This window comes from Crocodylus siamensis, chromosome 2 (assembly GCF_052110815.1).
Source record: "Crocodylus siamensis isolate JL-2025a chromosome 2, ASM5211081v1, whole genome shotgun sequence".
In the NCBI taxonomy this organism is placed as follows: Eukaryota; Metazoa; Chordata; order Crocodylia; family Crocodylidae; genus Crocodylus; species Crocodylus siamensis.
The window spans coordinates 19,782,600-19,800,929 of record NC_143396.1 but is presented as its reverse complement, the minus strand read 5'-3'; the positions used below and the strand labels follow the sequence as shown (position 1 = coordinate 19,800,929).

The window sequence follows — 18,330 nt, the reverse complement described above, 5'->3', positions numbered from 1 at the left end:
TTCCCAGCCCTGTTCCCACTTGACAGATATTTTTGCTACACTGGGTTACCCAATCAAAACCAAGATTCAAATATTCCTGGAGGTGTAATCCAAACACAATATTCAAGAAATGTGCAATCAGTGAGGATTTTCCAAACTAATTACCCATGTTCAGTTTAATGAAGCTCTGATTCACAAGGTGACAGAACATTGTGCTTCTCCGCAGCAATTCTTGCTCAGAATGTGCCAAGGGAAGAAACAGTTCAGAAATTTCAACAGAGCAATATGGAAGGATGCTAAGTGGTCTGAAGGACAGTGCACACTTCTTTGTTATTGTGAGCAGAACTCCTAGGACAGTAAGTTACAAAGCTCCACAAGACTGTTAAAAAAAAAATTAAAACATCCTTTTTACTAGTCTACATATTCTAGTTTACATACGTTCATGCTTCAGTCCATACTTGTGTAGCTACCGGATTCTGCCCCCCACCCCCCAGCAAGAAGCAACATACCTTCCTCTAGCTTAATCGGTGTGCTGGGAGGAGTGCAAGCTGAAGGAGGGTCTGGGACACTCTTTTCTTTCTCTTGTCTGGCATCTTCTGAAGGCTCTACTCATGCATCAGCGTGGAAGCGAAAACCAAACAGCACACGCAACTGTTAGGAATGCATACACCGCACATGTCCCCTGCACCCATAAAAATTGTCTGGGAATAAATTTTTTTCTGAATGAAAATTGTCAGAATGCTTAATAATTGCAAAGCAGGCAAAAGATTCATGTGATCAACACACCAGCGTTGTCCAACTCTTCGCCAATGAAACAGACTGAAAAGATACAGAAGTCAGACTGCTCTGGGTGCTTGCTTTGATAACACCATTCTTGACAGGGATGGATTGTGGGGAACGACCCAGAGGAAGAAATGCCCACCTGGCCAAAGGACGCCAAAGCTGAATAAACAAAGTTCTTTTGCTTGCTTTGAATTTATTTGCAGAACCTTGAAATAAATAAAAAAGACATTCTGCAAAGAAAAGGATGGAAAGGTGCAGAGAGAGATCATCATGAAGTGTCATGCAATGAGCTGCAATTATTCCAAATAGATTTGGCAGTGGTTTTATTTTTTTAAATACTAAAAAAGGTTCCCCACCCTCCTGCATCTTGAAGCAGGACTTATTTATCAGTGAGCAAATATTAATGAAAAGAAATCTCATTCCACAGAAACAAGAGATTTCCTCAGTACCAAAGCACCATCCACACAGTTCACCCCAGGCAAGAGAAATGCCAATTAAGAAATGAAATCAGCACCTTGGCTCACAAACCAAGGATGTCCAGAGATAGAGATTCCAGAGGTGAAGATTGAGAGGCTGGATTCCCCCTTGATTGGCAGCACAGCTGTACCACACTCATTAATACCTGAGGCCTCAGCCAAAAGGTCAGGATTGGAGCTTAATGCTTTGATGACTGCTGAGTGAAATTCCTTGTGAGGGGACTCCTGCTCATCTGGCTCCTCCTGGTTAAGATGTGTGCTGACCTGCTGCATGGTTTGACAAGAAACCTGTGCAGCAGAGAGCTCAGGATTTTCTAACTGCTTAGAAAGTGCTGATCCATCAAGATTCTGCAAAATCTTCAGGGCCGGTAGTTTCACTGCTCCTGGAAAGACTTTGGATCTGCCTTGTACCTCCAGAGACTTTTTATCTGAACCAGTTTGTTCCCTGATGCTCTGACTCTTAAGTAAATCATTTGGCTTCCCAGGTGGTGTCTGTCTCAATAACACAGTCTCTCCATATTTTGAAACCTTATCTACGTAGAATGCAGCAATGCACAGAAAAAAAGGTGTATGCAATTACACAGGCATCGATAGTAACAGAACAGCTCATGCCCAAAACCTGCTCTAATACCTGAACATGCAAAACAAAAGGTAGGCAGAATTCACAACCCTTCGAACATAAATATCAAGCTATCGGAATGAGAGCAAGTGCAGCACCGACTACTATTATTATATGGAATAAGTTCCCTTACAGCAATTTGAGGAAATGTAATCAATTATTACAATGTAAATTATTTAAAATTGGCATTACATTAACGCCTGGAAACCTCTACTAAGACTGAGGTCCCACTGTGTGAACACACACTAAAAAGAGGGTCTGTGCCCAAAATTGTTGGTAATCTAAAAAGACCAGGCAGTACAAGTCTGAGAGGGATCCCAAGACAAAACAGGTCCCTGTCAGCACCAGTGTCAAGACCAGGTCATCTTAGTTCCAGTCCAATGTCCTGTCCAGAGGGCCTACTTGCCTTTGGTAAAGACTGGCAAAATGAGTCCTCCAGCATGCCAACGTAGGCCACAACTTCTGCTACATAAAATGTTATACACAAATAAAACAAGATAAATCCTCCAAATGCTGCAGTGTCTTCTCTCATCGTGCAGTATGATGCTCTTCCATTTTCTGATCGTTCAGAGATTTCTTTGGCTCTAGACAAAGTCCTGAGACCATGAACATCTATCTGCTGGCCTTGTGATAAATATTTCATGTACCTACGTGCACTTTTTGTTCTGTGCTTTCCCAAGTTAACATACTTAGCAGGTCTCCCACTTTCACCAAGTCAAAATGTTTAGTCTTGTAGCCTAGTAGCAATGGCATGTTTTACTCATCAGGCTAACTTCCAAAATTAAAATGGGAACAATCTGCTGTTCCAAGTGCAATAAAAAAAGTTTGACTGAATGAAGTCTCAAGTTTCCACATGAAACTTCCAAGTGGCAATAGTAATTGGCCAAATTCTGGAGACCAGGTGGCCAAGATTCATTTTTGCCTCTAATGTGTTTTTTTTTCTTAATCCAAAATCCTTGGATTTTGATTAAATACTTCAGAGCACTTAAATGGTGCTTCTCATCTCCAGAGGTGCTTTCTAGGTCTCTAAGTTACATTTGGACACACTAAAGCTGAAAAAGGCCAAGCAACATGATGTCTGTGGTTACAGAGGGAGTCACTGTAAAAGTCAAGATTAAGAATGTAGAAAACTCTGGTTCCCATTTCTGTGAGTAAGACAGACAGACAGACCACACTCCCAGTAAAAAATGACAGCAATACTTATTACTAGAGGTTAAGAGCAAACCAACCTTCAGACCCTTTCTGCTTCCTCTCAACTTCTTTGCGATACTCTTCTAGTTCTCGATCAGTGAGTTTATTGAAGGGATTTGGTCCTGTTGTGCTCACTATAACTTTTGGCTGATATTCCTTCTCAATGATTGCTTTTGATGCAGTCACCAGCTCTCCCTGGCAAAAAAAACAATGGGGATATGTGTGCCACTAAACACAATTCAGAGAACCATGACAAAGGTTGAGGCTACAAGAGGCCAAAATAAAACAAAAAGATAGGTCTGATAAAAAAAAGAGAAAATGTTGGTGTTTATTTTCTTTGGGATTTAATAAGCACTATTAACAATTAGGATCTTTAAAGGTTGTTTAATTTTAAATAAAAAATAGGTCTCAGCTAAAAGTCTACATAGACATCAGTGTTTTCAACCAGGGAATATCCACTATTGAACAGTGCATCAAATAGCAGTGGCCAAACAGGCTTTGTTGGATTATATTTATTGATGTGAATACATCAAGTTTCTTTAGAATAATAGGAGAAAGAAGATAATGGTCCCAATTCTGGAAACTTTGAGCATGGAGCTCCAGCAGAAATTAATGGGATTCTCATAGAGAATGCTTATGGGATCAAGCCTAGTATTTATAAATATTCAGTGTTTAGAGAAAAAGCAATAACCTAGTAACAGAGATGTTATAGGAAAATGTTAATTAGCTATTGTAACTACCCCGAATTAAAAGCATTTTGCAAGTGTCTGTAATAATACTGAATGTTTTAAAATGTGAATATGTCCTCACTGGTGTTAGCAGGTTTATTTAATATCTTTCATATATATGGGATAAAGAAAGACTGTTAGACTGCTAATATTATATGTTCAAAGGCCAAGAACAGGGAGTGTGCAGCTACTCAGGGAAGTCAGTCTCTCCCCACAAACTTCATAGGATTGTGACGAAGCAGGCTGCCACCAACAAAAACATGCCTCTCTGAATGAGTTAGTCTCTAATGTGCCACCCTGCCCTGTTTTCTGGCATCTGATGCATAACTTAATGCTTTCATCGAAGAAATGTCTAAGATTTATTCTTTGGTCAGTGAGGCAATTTTAGTTAAATCCTAAAGCCTTCTCCTTTTGAAAGCACAAATGCAATCCAGATAGTTTCAAAGCTGTACAATACTGCTGTGTGCTAGGTGTAGGAAAGGATCACTGGAATATATTGAGCATTAAGTATGATGCATTTAAATAATGGGATGCATCTCTAAGTTGTTTCCATGAAAAACTGTTACTTGTATTAATACTTAAAATCCAAAGTGTAAGAGCTGTGTACAGTTAAAATAGTAAACAGTACCGAAGAGAAAAATTACAAGGTACAGCAGGCACAAGAGGTTTTTACTGTACTAAAAGCCAAGGGGTTATTTTTCTGAATGATAAAGGCTGCTGAGAAGATATCATCAGCTCCAGCCGGAGTCAGATTAGACGCTCTTGGTGGACAACGAGCCAAAGAATGAATGAACAGCGAGACGTGCGTGAATGCCTGAGAGAAGAGCTCCAGGCACCTGCATCTCTCTGGATGCAATCCAGGGACACAAAAAGAGACTAATTGCAAAAGGATACACTCAGGTCAAGCAGCCAACATCAGCAGAGTATGGTGATGACCAGATGACATGGAGAAACACTGTTGCCAGGCTATGCCGTAAATTAAATTCAAAGTGAAAGCGCTTTCTATAACGTCTATCACCATCTGCTCAAATTAGAGGAAGTGTGCAATGGAAATACCACTATACTGCACAGAGGTAGGAAAGAGGAAGGGAGAGGACATCTGTCCCTCAAAATGAGATGTTTTTCTTTGTTAACTCATTATTTAAATGTCCAACTGAGCAAGAGCCTATTTCCTCGTGTTAGCATAGACTGCCAGCAACTACAATTCATTTTACTTTCACGTTAATGGAAAAACAATTTAGGAACCTTATAAAAACAAATCTAATGTTTAGGACCAAAGCAGGTATCAAGTATCCTTTTTTCCTCTTGCCAATTAGCTACCAAAATGCTCCAGAGAATTTGTTCTTGCTAACTTGGGTTAGCAGTAATGAAACTGCTTTCTGGACCAGCGTATCTCTTACTTTGGACACCCTGACATCTAACCCCCCCACACCTCTGTCTGGTTCAAATGAAACATTTGCTATGAAAATAGCAAAATCATTTCTAAACTGCCTTAGCAGATTTTAACAAGAAAGTTAATTCACAGAAATGTTAGAAGTCCTCTCTCCTCCTGCTCAAAGCTGAGAAATCAGAAAAAAATCATGAAAAAGGTAAGATTAGCATTATGCATTTGTCATCATCTGCATCTTCAGAATAAGGAAAAGGCATCAATATAAACTACAAAATCAGATTATAGTAATGTTATAATTACTGATGAGGAACCATATTCATTATAATACAGTTTGTGCAATAAGTATTGAACTTCATCAGATCTTTAAACTGTACTTCATCCTTTAAGAGTTCATTGGATCATGAAAGGCAGACTCTTTAGCTTTCTGTTTAGCAATACTTCTCATATCACTGAGAATTTCTTTTTAATATAAAACTAGGGACTATTTGCATGGACATTTCATTTGGTCCCTATCTGAATTTGAGAGCTTCTGATTACAACTTCCAAACTGATTTTCTAGAAACTGACCACAGTAGGAAATTACAACCAGTAGCAAAGAAAAGATGACGAATTATTTAAAGAAACTAAGCAGTTATTTTCAATAAAATAAGAATAACCCTTGTGTCAGCTGTGGAAGTAACACCTACCATTCCATGTCTTTGCAGATTTCCATGAGCTACCCTTTTTAAGTACCAGAGAACCACCTGTTTTAGTCTGACATTATGCTTACACCAGTATACCCACATTAAACTACAAAAGACCCACCAATTATAGTAGTGTTTTGCCAGTGTCATAATTTATCTGTAAACAAGTTTAAAGCTGTGAGCTGTCAAGAGTGATAGTTTTTCTTGATAAAATGGAAGAAAACAAATAAAGCTCACAACTACTTTGGGTTCAAACAGTAACAAAATTAAAAAAAAAAATCACACTGACTGCATCTACACAAGTTGCTATTGCTAACTGTGCAGTAGTGTCACATGGCAGGAAGCATAATGCAGCACTACTGTGTAGCAGTAACGAGTTAGTACACAGTCAGCGTCACTCAAAAGCTGTTCGGTGACACTACTGTATGGTAACTCTAGTTACTCCGAGTCATTTAGTACTTGCTTATACAAGTACTAAATGGCTGCGCAGTAACAAATGTGCAGTCAGACTCTCATGTAGGTGCAGCCACAGTGCATGTAAACATGTAGAAAATAACCAAACCATTAGCAATAAGCAGCATGGGCTTGTAAAGCAGCAATCATGCCAGAAAGGCATAATTTTACAGGATTACGGAATAACCAGACAAAAAGAATGAACTCAATACAAAGCATGTTGTTTTCAATGATGCATTTGAGACTCTTCAAATCTTACTTGAAAAATTCCTATCATGTGAACTGACAACTAACTGAAAAACTGTAGGCAAACAGTAGTGACAAACAGCATGGCATCCAGCCTGGAGTGGGGTGACTAATGGGCTATGATTATGCTTTGTTTTACTTAAAAGACCATCTTTATTTGTTTCTGGGAAGAGGACAGTAAGAAGGCACATCAAGTTCATGACACTCATCTAGGAAGCACAACATTGAGGAAAGGGAAATTACACAAATGGTCTAGAAATATGGGCAGGAAATCAAGAGAGTAACTGAACACAGAAAAACGCAAGTTCATGTTTCTGTGGGAAAATAATCTCTCACACAGATATTCACATGGACAGGAAACACCTTGATTTCAACAGTTAGGACAATTTACTGTCTAGCTGAATATCTGTCCCCAGGGAGCAATACTGCTGAAAGAGACCTCAGGCAATAACAGACAGAGATTAAGCATAAAATGCACTTGTTGTGTACTACATAAAAAAGAGATTAACACACAGAAGAGGAAGGGGATACTTGTACTCTCCTGAAACTCTACCCGATATACTTTTTCAGCAGTACCTAAAAAAGGAAAATCTAGTGGCAGTTCAAAACTGACCAGTGCAAATCATAATATAGAGCGTCTTGGAATGTGAATTGTCTAACGGATGTACAATTAAAAAAAATCCTTTCCTTTCTTTAAGTCAGAAAAGGGGAAACATAACAAACAGTGATGGGATAAAATTAGATGACTAGGCTGACCAAGAAACAATCACTGGATTAGGGCACAGAGCACTCTCTCAATGACAGCTGAGGAAGCCTTGGGTCTCAAAATTTTAGCACTAAAAACATTGTTAAAAAATACATACTAGGGAACTAGCATGTACTGGGGAAGAGAGGGACAAAATTTATGATAGACTAGAGGAGTCTGACAGGTCTTTTTTCATCTTGTAGCTTATATGTCTTACTGATGCCATATGGACTTCAAAATATCCTTGTTCTTCGAGGCAGAGACAGATTGGGATCATCACAGAGGCATCTCTTGCCATTAGGAGATTCATATGGAATTTCTCTTCCAGTTTACCTTACAAGATGGTTTGGATTTGCCTTTGGTACTGTCGGGTCTAACAGAATATCCCCATGTTAAAGAGCTGGTTCTTTACCATAAAGCATAAAGGAACTTGAACTCAAGATAGAGAAACAAAATCATGAAGACCCACAGCTCCAGGATCTTCCACTGCATGAAAAATCTGGTTGGCCCAACTAGAAGTGCACTAGGAAACAGAAAAAAAACACCTCTTTTTAATCAAAAGGTACTGGGCTTTCTTTCTCCAAAAAAAAGAAATTCAGCAAAGTATGTTCAGAAGGCATATGAGATCTGAATTATTACTACCATAATGAAAGCCAGGTAGAAGGTATTGATAATAAACAACTCGACTGGTGGAAGACTTGGAATATCAAAAGCAAAGGTTAAGGCTAGGTCAGGAATTTATAAAACAAACAAACAAACAAAACACACACCTTCCTGGGCTCAGCAAAACCTGAAAGCTTGAAGCTTAATCTTGAATACAGCGTAGAAGCAGACTTTCCAATTTCATAATAGTAGCTATACCACAACTTCAAATGACTTGCAGTTACTGCGGACACACTATTAACTGCTTCATTCTAGACACATTAACTCATAGTACATTAAGTTCCTCGTGACTTAGAAAGATGAGGATCTTCTATTAACTGCATATTTGATTCCCTATGAAAGAAGTCTTAGTTTTATTTTCCTTAACACAGAAAAATGTCACTTTAACATAATATAAGATTGTGCAGCAGAAGCCTGTAAATTTGTTGTGCCTTCATCTGTAATGAGAGTGGCTCTTAAGGAGAAGAGCTCAATGTATGAAGATACAGAAGAAGCCAGTGTTATAATGATGTTATTTTATACAACAGCTGTTAGGACCTGAAGCCTGTGCATGTATATTTGTATAGTGAGAGTGATTTCTCCAACACTTGTATAAAGAAAAGTGATGGGTAAAATAATGTCTGTTAATACAACTTCTTTTAAACCCTGAAAAGTTCGAAGGGGTAATTTATTCTTAGGAGGGTGATCAAAAAAAGAATCATTGTCTGACTCTAGATAATGATATGCACTGGTGTTATATATGATACCGGATCTTCTCTCTGTAGAAATTCTGGAAAAGTTTACCCATTTTGCAAACTATCATATTTTGTTTTCATAAATACCAATAGGGAATAAAAATGAAATGATCCTCCTTTAATGGACAGGAAACTCATCTCACTTTTGGGGTAAACATGGATAGTATTAGCATCTAATATGTACTTTCTTTTCTTTACCAAATAGCATATGAAGGATGATAACTATCTTATTGAAGTTAACTGATATTAGCATCCTATATTTATATCAAACCCTTTATCTTAAAAGGACAAATCCTTAAGACGTCTTTAAGGTCAGAGATCACTACTAAAATACAGCCACCTCTGGAGCAGTACAAAGAACCTATTTGGCAGAAGCAAAGCTATATAATGATTTTTAGGAAAAGATATGAATAGCTCTACTTCACCAGGAAGTAACCTAGCTCTTGCAAATTTTATTGTACTACAGAATAGCAGTGACAATACAGTCATAATACTCTGGTTGGCCAGGACTGCAGCAGAAACACAATTAGATAATAAAGTATGTAACAAGATTGTAATTATGTGATGCATAAAGGCTAGGGAAAAGCCATTCAAAAAGCCTGAGCCTGAACTGAATCAATCTTTTCAGGTTAGTCTAAGCTGGCTAAGCTAAATCAGTTTTGTAACCAGACAGACATCCCAGACATGCAGGCACATGCCTGCAGTGGCTCAGACTAGAAGCTAGGGGGCACTAGACCAGCCCTCCCTTCCTTTCCACAGAGCTGTGCTAAGAGGGGGTGTGGCCTGGCCCCGGCAGGATGCTCTGATTAGGGTGGGGTCCTCCCCCTCCTGACCACCCTGCAGGGAATGTTTATCACCCCTAACTCAAGTGTTTATCAGCCCATTAAGGAAACAACAGAGGGACATGACCAGCTGTCTGTTGATTCTGCCTTTGTCCCATCTGCCACAGCTCAGAGGTAGGCAGCATGTGGTCTGCTAGCTAATGCTGAGTAGTGTCTGTGAGGGACGGGGGATGCTTGCTTAGCAGAGAGTGGGGAAGGGCGGTAAGGGAGACCAGGCAGACACAGAAGCTGCAACCAGGGAACAAAGAGGAGGGGTCGGCCCTGCTGTGGAGAAGAGAGCTCCACCCAGCATGCTGGGATGCTGGGGGAGTCTGATTTAATTTAAACTAGCAAGGGGTCTGGGACAGACATTGCAAAAACTGGTTTGAGCCAAATCAGTTAAGTCTGATACTATATTCAACCAGGTTTATCTCAAACCCGTTTCCCAGACTGGTTTGCCATTCTCAGACTGGTTTATGTGCACTGAACTTATGTTCTGTTACAGGTTTAGACCAGTTTCTGATCACTTAAACCGGTTTGTGTGTAATGTCTGTCCCTAGCCAAGAAGCATGTATTGTGATATGACCAGAATTTCTCTGAATATTGTCAAAGCACATGACAAGACAATGGTGTGTTTATCAATGTAACCATGAGCAGACAGGACTCAAACATGACATGCAATATGGGAGTTCTCTCTCCTAATATTCATGTATATCTAAACATTTAGTAAATGTTTTTAAAGCTCTACTGAGACATGACAGACAGCAATTTATACTAGAACTTGAAGTGTTTGACTGCAAAACCCTAAAAATACTTGACAGCTGAAGACAGAATTTAACTTATGAAAACAGGTTGTGAATTATATTTTCTATAGCTATTTATTTGTTTCTGAAAATCTTAGATAAAAGGAATTAAAGAATGCGCATATTTTTGGCATAATCTTACCAAGCAAATCTCTTCAATGTCAAAGCCCTCTTCTTACTTATAGTAATTCTTCACAAAGTATTCAGATCCTAAATTCTGAATCCTTGTTTTATATAAAGATAATGAAATAAGGTAGCTACTTATTCTGCTCTGTGTGGTAAAATATCGTATTCTACAACATTTTGCTCTTATAGTATTTTCATGACACCAAACAGAGAAAAGAGTATATCATTTGGGCTTTTACTTCTGATATTACACACTGGTAAGATCATACTATTGTTACTGTCCCATTTTTCAGGCCTTTATCTTAATACTTGTATGCAAATAATCTTGTAATGACATTATTAACAAGAGTTGGAAAAAAGTCTTGTATTTTGCTAAGAAAAACAGTACTGCATGCTGTGACAACAAACAGATATTTCTTCTTTTGCTTTCTGCTTAATTGATTAAGCAGAGAAGTTGGCAAAGTGAAGGACAGACTGCTCGGAAGTGTCTGCTTTGGGTTTTTGTTTTCTAGCCTTAGATGCGATAAAGTAAGCTATTGCCCCATGGAGTATGGGTATCTTCTGGCAGCAGTATGAGCCTGGGCCTAAAAACGTGTTTACCAAACGCACAGCATTACAGTACATGCTGTATCTACAACGCAGGCTGGCTGATCACAGATGGAATGTTTAAAAAAAAAAATCACAAGTTATCAACAATAATATATTTCAAATTATCGTCAATCCGTAAGAGAATCCATATTCTGATGGAAAAAGGTACATTCTATTTGGCTTACAATGGATTTGGAAATTTGATAGGGTAGGGGCTGAAAAGAGAGACGAGAACACGTTTACCCGCTGAAATTCTATGGTAAACAGATGCTATGGACCCTGTCAACATATGATAAGGAAGGACAGCAAAGGATAGACTGAAAAAATTCCACTATGGGAACTGCTCCAATTTTACTCAGCCTTCCAAGTGAATAAAGAACACAGTTTACATTTATCTTGTACCTCAACTGCATTTTATAGCAAGCCACAGATATTGTCTATTTATTCATTAACTGAAAATTAGCATAATTGAGGCCCAGTTATTTGCACTGTTGAGCATCTCCTGCATCTCAGCTTCCCCTACAGGAAGACTGACTGAAGCACATAGCACCTCACAATGTAGGACCATTAAATCGGGGGGGGGAGAAGAGGAGTTGGGGTTTTTTTTGTCAACTTGAAAAACCTTGAACCTGTGGATATCTTTGGAATTACACTGATGTACTCAGGCGGAGACTGGGCAAGCTCAAAATGGATCTCAAATTAGGATTATCAAACACAGACATCATGCACACACAAAACACCACATGCAGAATTCTTGATCAGCAGCGTATCTTCAAACACTATTTCATGTTATCCACCAGCTTGAAGATATAGAAAAGAAACTAATAAAAAATACAAAAGGCACTTTAAAAGGGTAATTTAATGGTTTATATAATCACACATACATAATTTGTAGATCCATCTAGTCACTTTTTTAATTGCCAAATCATTACCTAAAAAAGGGAACAAATCAGGGTAAGAAAGAGGTAAAAGTGAAGGGTGAACAACAGTATTTAGAGCAGTATGACAGGGCAGTAAGTACCTTTCTAACAGAGAGAGATTTAGCGGGACTAAAGGCCTGCTCTGTGAGATCGAGCCCTTCAATAGTTTCCGTACAGTCTGAGAGGGGAGCATCCTGCAACAGTAAATTGAGTAAACAGAGCAAACCGAGCCCGGGCTTTAAAACATCAACCAAGAGCATTATGATGCTAGCTAAAAACATGCAGAAAACAATAACTGGTAAAACAGCAATGACAATGAACTGACATGCACACAACATCACACCCAGACTGAATAACGCTATGATTGTGATTCGACTAGTCATACTTCATAAAGTACATCAGAAAATACTTAACTAGTACCAATTAAAGCAGATAACTTAAGTCACTGGGCTGTGTTCTGGATTGCATAACTATGCGACTTTAAACAATAATGGAAAGATAACATCTTTATTCAATGTATCTCAATATACTACTTATACCGGAACAGTTTTACTGTTGATGCACACCAAGAATAATTTCCTTTTATCCCTAATTGTTATTCAAATAGTTGGTTGTGAAGTATAAGCTTACATTTGATAACCATTATTACGAAAGGTGAACCTGCTATTTCTCATCTCTTAAATTTTAAGGTACATATACATGAAAAAGCCCAAGTTGTCACAAAGCCCGACTAGTTCTGAGCACATTAGGATTCTCACCCACATAAAGCCTTTTTCAAATTTCATGCATTACATTCAGCAATGAATCCAACAGCATCTCAGACATGCTTGAGCTACACAATTAAGCCTCTACGTTTCTGACCCTGAGCACTCTCGCAACGACAATGGCATTACCTCTAACACTTACCTTATAAATAGTTACTCTCTGCCAATTAAAGAATATTTTATAGTGACATATTAGGTGAAAATAGATGATATTGCACATTAACTTTAATTATGTTGTAGGCACTCTGTGCTCTCACCTGCACAAGACTCCTGTCCACAACTACCCCAGAAAGAACCTGTGACTGAGGGCCAGCAGTTTTAATATCTTGTAGGTTTTGCTCCCGGATCTGTGAAGAAAACAGCAGAATAAATACATGCAAACCGTAGAGAGAAATTCATAGTGTCAATTCAGCTGGAGAAAACAGTGGGTCAGTAGGCTTCAGGGACAGAACTTCATCTAGAGCAGCGGTTCCCAATCTATGGTATGGGTACCACCAGTGGTACGCATGAACAGACTTATTATAATTACTTTATATGACAAAAAATTGCTGGTGGTACTTAAGGTTTAACTGAAAAATTTGCTGGTGGTACTTAAGATCTTATTGTTGTAAAAATTGGTGGTGCACAATTTGTCAGAGTTTGGAAACTGCTGATTTAGAGTATATCACCAGGGGCTCCTTCCAGAGGTGGTGCAATCAGCCAATCACCTACCCTGGAAATCTTTGAGACTGGACAGTCACTTTGATGGGGTCACCTGACCCTAGCTGTCTTTCCTGCCTAGTGCAGGGGGGCTGGACCCGATGATCTTGCAAGGTCCCTTCCAGCCCCTTACAGTCTATGAATCTAAACCACAGCTCTGCAGATGTCAATGAAGCTGTGACAATAAACACCAGGTGAAGAACTACTCCTGGATTCCTACAGATCTAGGTGAGTTTTTTATATGCCCATCAGCTTAGTATTTAAGTACCACAGCACAAGCTCTCCTTCACCATTTATTTCTAGCATGGGATAAAAAGTAGAAAATCAGGTAGGAGAGAAAGCCAGTTTGTGGGGAAAAAGCATTTTCATTCAGCATTTCACTCCAGGTCATTCTTTTACCATACTGAACCTTATTTAACCATGACCATGTTCAGTCTTGTTGCCCCTAGCCATATGCCATAGCCACTCCCCACAGAACAGAAATCCAAACGAACAAAAGTTTTCAAAAAATACTGTTCAAACATGGCGCCTTACCTTCCCACTGCAAACTTGCCAATGAGGCCTATATTTTCACGAGGGCACATAGACTGTCGCCTCTTTGAAAGTGTATAACCTAACATTTGTATATGTACAAAAGGATATTTATAAAAGTAAAAATCACCAAACAGCACAGTGTCTACTTGTATATCCACCGGCTTTCTCTGTTATTTCTTTACTGCTTCCAAGTTCCTTTCTGACAGAATGTGAGGATGGAAACAAAATAATTCCTGAACTTGCATGTCTTGTGAGCACAATGAAGTTATAACAACTGACTCACTAAATTATTTCATTCGTAAAGCTGCAGAGGAGGATGCATTTAGAGACGGCCATTCTTTTAGTCATATGTTAAAGGGACATTTGACTTAGATATATATTGAAATAAAAAACAACTTTACCTAAATTACTATCAATACTTGAGATTAAATACTGAAAAATGTAAAAACTTGCTTCCTCTATACCATGAATGGGATCGCAGGACAGTGACAGTGTGGGGCCAGGGTCCCGTGATCCCAGCCCCAGCCCCACCCATCTCCCAGATGCTGCTCCCCACCCATCCACCCATCTGTGGCCCCATCCTAGCCAAGCATGGAGCAGAGCCATGATCTGCCACCTGTATGCCCCTGTGATGGGTGCTGGTTCTGCAGGCAGGGACATGCAGGGAGCAGATTGAGGCTCTGCCCCAGGCCCCAGCCCCACATTGTCACCACCCTGTGATTCAGAGGTCTCCTTGGGGACTGGCTGGATCCTGCGTGGGCAGGGCATGCAGCCAGGTGGACGGGATGGGGCTGCTTAGGGAGTTTTGGTGAGCTGTTGTACGGAGTGAAGGGGTGACGACCCAGCCCACAACTGCTCACCAAAACTCCCTATGTGGTCTGCAGACCCAAATAATTGCCCTCCCCTGCTCTATCCTATTTATAATCTTGGTTTACTCTTTAAATTTCTCTTAGCTGGAATAAGGAAACTTCATGAAAACAGTTTTCTTTTTATTTCAATTTGTTTTAAAAAATTTTCATATTGTAGTGTTTGATTCTTATACACTACAAGTACATGGTTATTTGTTAAACAGCAGTCTTTATTTACTCTGTGGCTTTGTAATTATGGAAATATTTTTCCACTCAGGAAGGACTCAACCCAAGTTAAATTACCGTTGTTAGGCATTTTAAAGACAGGCATGTCTACACAAAAAACACTGTACCATCAGCCTGAGTAGTACAAAGAAGCAAACTTTAACTTCTGACCACTTGAACCTTCCACAAGTACAGATTTCAGTTTTAGCATCTATGCTTTTGGATTGTTTATGTTGTATTTCACTTCCTGTGTTAAATGATAAATTATTCCACATCATTATGACGATGAATGGGCCTGCTCAGTCTCCGACCTTAAACCAGACAGTTAGCACTAAACGGTTTTCATGTCAGTCATAGTGCTGGGGTGATGCTGTTGTTGTGATAGTCCAGGAAATACACAAGAGGCAAGAATTCGTGGGGAACTCTGAGTAAGGTACTTATGATACCTGAAAGTTTGCCTACATCCATCCCAACCGTGCAGTTGGTCCAATAAGAGATATGACCCACAAGAATTCTCTACCCTTTCTACTACTGGCATCAATTAACAGCAAGACATTCTCTGATCTGCAGGATGCCATGCATAGAGGCACTCGTGGCACATGTCACAGGCTGGCTACCCCCGCACTATTCCATGATGGTACAATGTCTAGAAGAAGTTTTTGTTTAATTCCTACCACAGGAGTGATCATACCATATCATGGCCACACCATAAGCAGCAGAATAATAAACATTATGTGTGCAGCTACTTCATTTTCAGAAACTGCCTCCTCCCCCCACCTCTGCCCCTCCCTTCTCCACAAAAATCACCTAGAAATTTATTACTTGGGTATAAACACTGGCCAACCACTGCACCCCATGCACAGCATGAGGCTCGAGCTGGAGCATGTATTGGTAGTAGCACTCCTAGCTGGTTCAGGGTGCATGCAGCACCTTTAACAGATCAGACCAGATAGGGCATGCACGGCCAGATAATTTTGCCACCCATGTTGTAGCTGAAGAGCAGGTCTGAGGTTAATATAACTAGGTTTGGCTAGGTTTTTAAAAATTGGCATATTTGAATCTGATTAAATATTTAAAAAAAAAATTGTCCTGATGGAGTGAAAGAGGAGACAAAAGAAGTCTTGATAAGATAGGTAACAAAAGTCTATCTTTTTCAGAACTTAGTTCATCGCTAAATGTTCTTGATTTTTGCCTCTAGTTTGAAAGGTAAGGATAATGCAGATGCCATTCTTCTGATTGCCACAAGACCCTATTAAAAGCTAAATATATCAGCTCCTTAAAAGTATGCAATTTATAATCAACAGTGATTGCAAATTAAATTATATAATTGCTATTACAAACCTTGTTCCTCATTTCTTGGACTTCTTTTGGGTTAGTGTTCAATGGAACAAACAGGTTAGGGACAGCAGAGGTGGCAGTTCTATGTCCATCCTCTTTAGTCCACTGTAATGTCAAGAACAGTTCAACAGTCAGAATTGCTATAATGGTTAGGGACATTCCAAGTAGCAAATTTACATCACAACTGGTCATGCATTATACATAACAGATAGAGAACTGAACCAATGATTATATTTTATATATTTACAAAAGCACCTAACCTGATTTGCTCAGAAATTAAACTGCATCTTTGCACACATTAAAATGAGATATATTAAAATTACTCAAACTAGGGACCACAAAATTAGGAAAAGAACAAAACTAAATGCTTAGAGACACTGTCAACTTGGAAGTCACTTCTGTCCACAAACTTTGGTATCCATGTTACACCCAGATATTATTGTACTGGAAGCATTAATCAGCAGTTCCTTCTCCTGTGTACTTGACAGCACTTGTGTGCTTACTCAAATTCACTATTCTTCCTACAAAGTCTTTGCTTGTGAAAAGACACTTATCAATGCAATGGGAAAACCCATTTCCAATTAAGGAAGTTAAAGAAATTGAGGTATGCTCTCTTTCAACACTTGTGTTATTAGATTTTTTTTTAATGTCTTATTTTTTTAGAAGTGAGTTGACAGGGTCCCTTTACATACAGAAAAAAAAATCTATGCAAATATAGTGCATATGAAAGCTAAATAGAAGTGTTTTAAAATCCACCTATTGTGGTTTTCATAAAGGTCACTCAGAATTCTAGCATAAGAGAGCGATCATTGATTCAATCCTCTGATACTCAACAAACATTAAAGCAAACTCAAAGCATAAGATGACAGGAGTATGAAAAGCAATGTGATGTCGCTAACCAGGTTTAGTGAATGATTCTGTACTGTGAAGCAAGAGTGGGCATCACCAAAGTTTTGCATTAAAACAAACTACTGCGTAAGAACGTACTGTTTTCAAAATTAGTTCTGCACAGATAAACAGCTGTACAACACAGCAGCCTAGAGGCACAGTTTGGTGATGTCGAATATTTTATATAACTTACAGCTCAAAAGGTTACAAAAATATCCCAAACACAAACTTTAAGCGCTTCATGAGTTCTTCATAGTAGGTTGTTTTACATGATCAGTGCATCTAGTATGTTGAAAGGATCAGCCATTTTTTTTCTCTCTCTCTCTGTTCCTCAAATGCACAATATTAATAATTTCCAATTATGGTTGCATAGAAAATGCACTGAACATTAAAACAGACCTATTTTAGAGAGCAAATGCTGTGCACTTTTCTGAGTAACTTCAAAAGACAAAGATAGCCAGAAATCGTAAAACTTTATAAAGCAACAGAATTTTAAAATGTTTTGCAACTGTAAAGTAAAAAATGGAATGAACATGGAGCTGTGGAATACTCACTGATGATTATCTTCTCAGATAAAAATTATTCCAGCTTTTTATTAAAGATAACTTTTAGTCAAAACAATAAAATAGAAATACAACCTGTGTGTAACAAATTCTTATGTTTAAATTAAAACAAGCATTAAAAAAATAAATAAGCAAACCAGAGATACTACACAAATTTTATACTGCTCCAGAACAACATTAAAATTAGATTAATTTCTGAGTGGGATTTGGCTTCAAACTTCTGCAGCTATTTCAGTTGTTAATTAATTTAATCATACTGCAGGTATGTTAAAGTTAAAAATCAAGAGTTTCACTCAAAATGTGTGTGTAGTTGAAAAAGATCCGCCCCCGGGCTATATTATACATTGAGTTTAATATTGAGAGATGATGACACCAAACATGGATTGATTTGCTATTTCCTTTAGCAACAAAAAAACCCAGAAAACCACCATAAATGCACACAGAGAACCTCTTCTGCAGTTTCTTCAGGAGTTTCTAGAAGATGCACTATATAGACACTTTTAAAAGATCACATATACCAACC

The 18,330-nt window shown here is 38.6% G+C and overlaps 1 protein-coding gene across 20 annotated transcripts in view; it reads right to left on the bottom strand.

The window, feature by feature from the left end:
- The window catches only part of ADD1 (adducin 1), a 117,673-nt gene that overhangs the window by 6,858 nt on the left and 92,485 nt on the right, over positions 1 to 18,330 (bottom strand). For 6 of the 20 annotated variants that reach the window (XM_090035448.1, XM_090035454.1, XM_090035459.1 and 3 more), the window contains 7 exons: positions 16,360 to 16,461; positions 12,970 to 13,059; positions 12,855 to 12,872; positions 12,050 to 12,142; positions 3,087 to 3,243; positions 1,385 to 1,771; positions 489 to 584 (listed from right to left, as the gene is read on the bottom strand). In XM_090035448.1, the coding sequence (XP_089891574.1) occupies positions 489 to 584; positions 1,385 to 1,771; positions 3,087 to 3,243; positions 12,050 to 12,142; positions 12,855 to 12,872; positions 12,970 to 13,059; positions 16,360 to 16,461 (943 nt within the window). The remainder of the gene's footprint in view (positions 1 to 488; positions 585 to 1,384; positions 1,772 to 3,086; positions 3,244 to 12,049; positions 12,143 to 12,854; positions 12,873 to 12,969; positions 13,060 to 16,359; positions 16,462 to 18,330) is intronic. The other 14 variants (XM_090035461.1, XM_090035463.1, XM_090035466.1 and 11 more) reach the window with 6 other exon arrangements.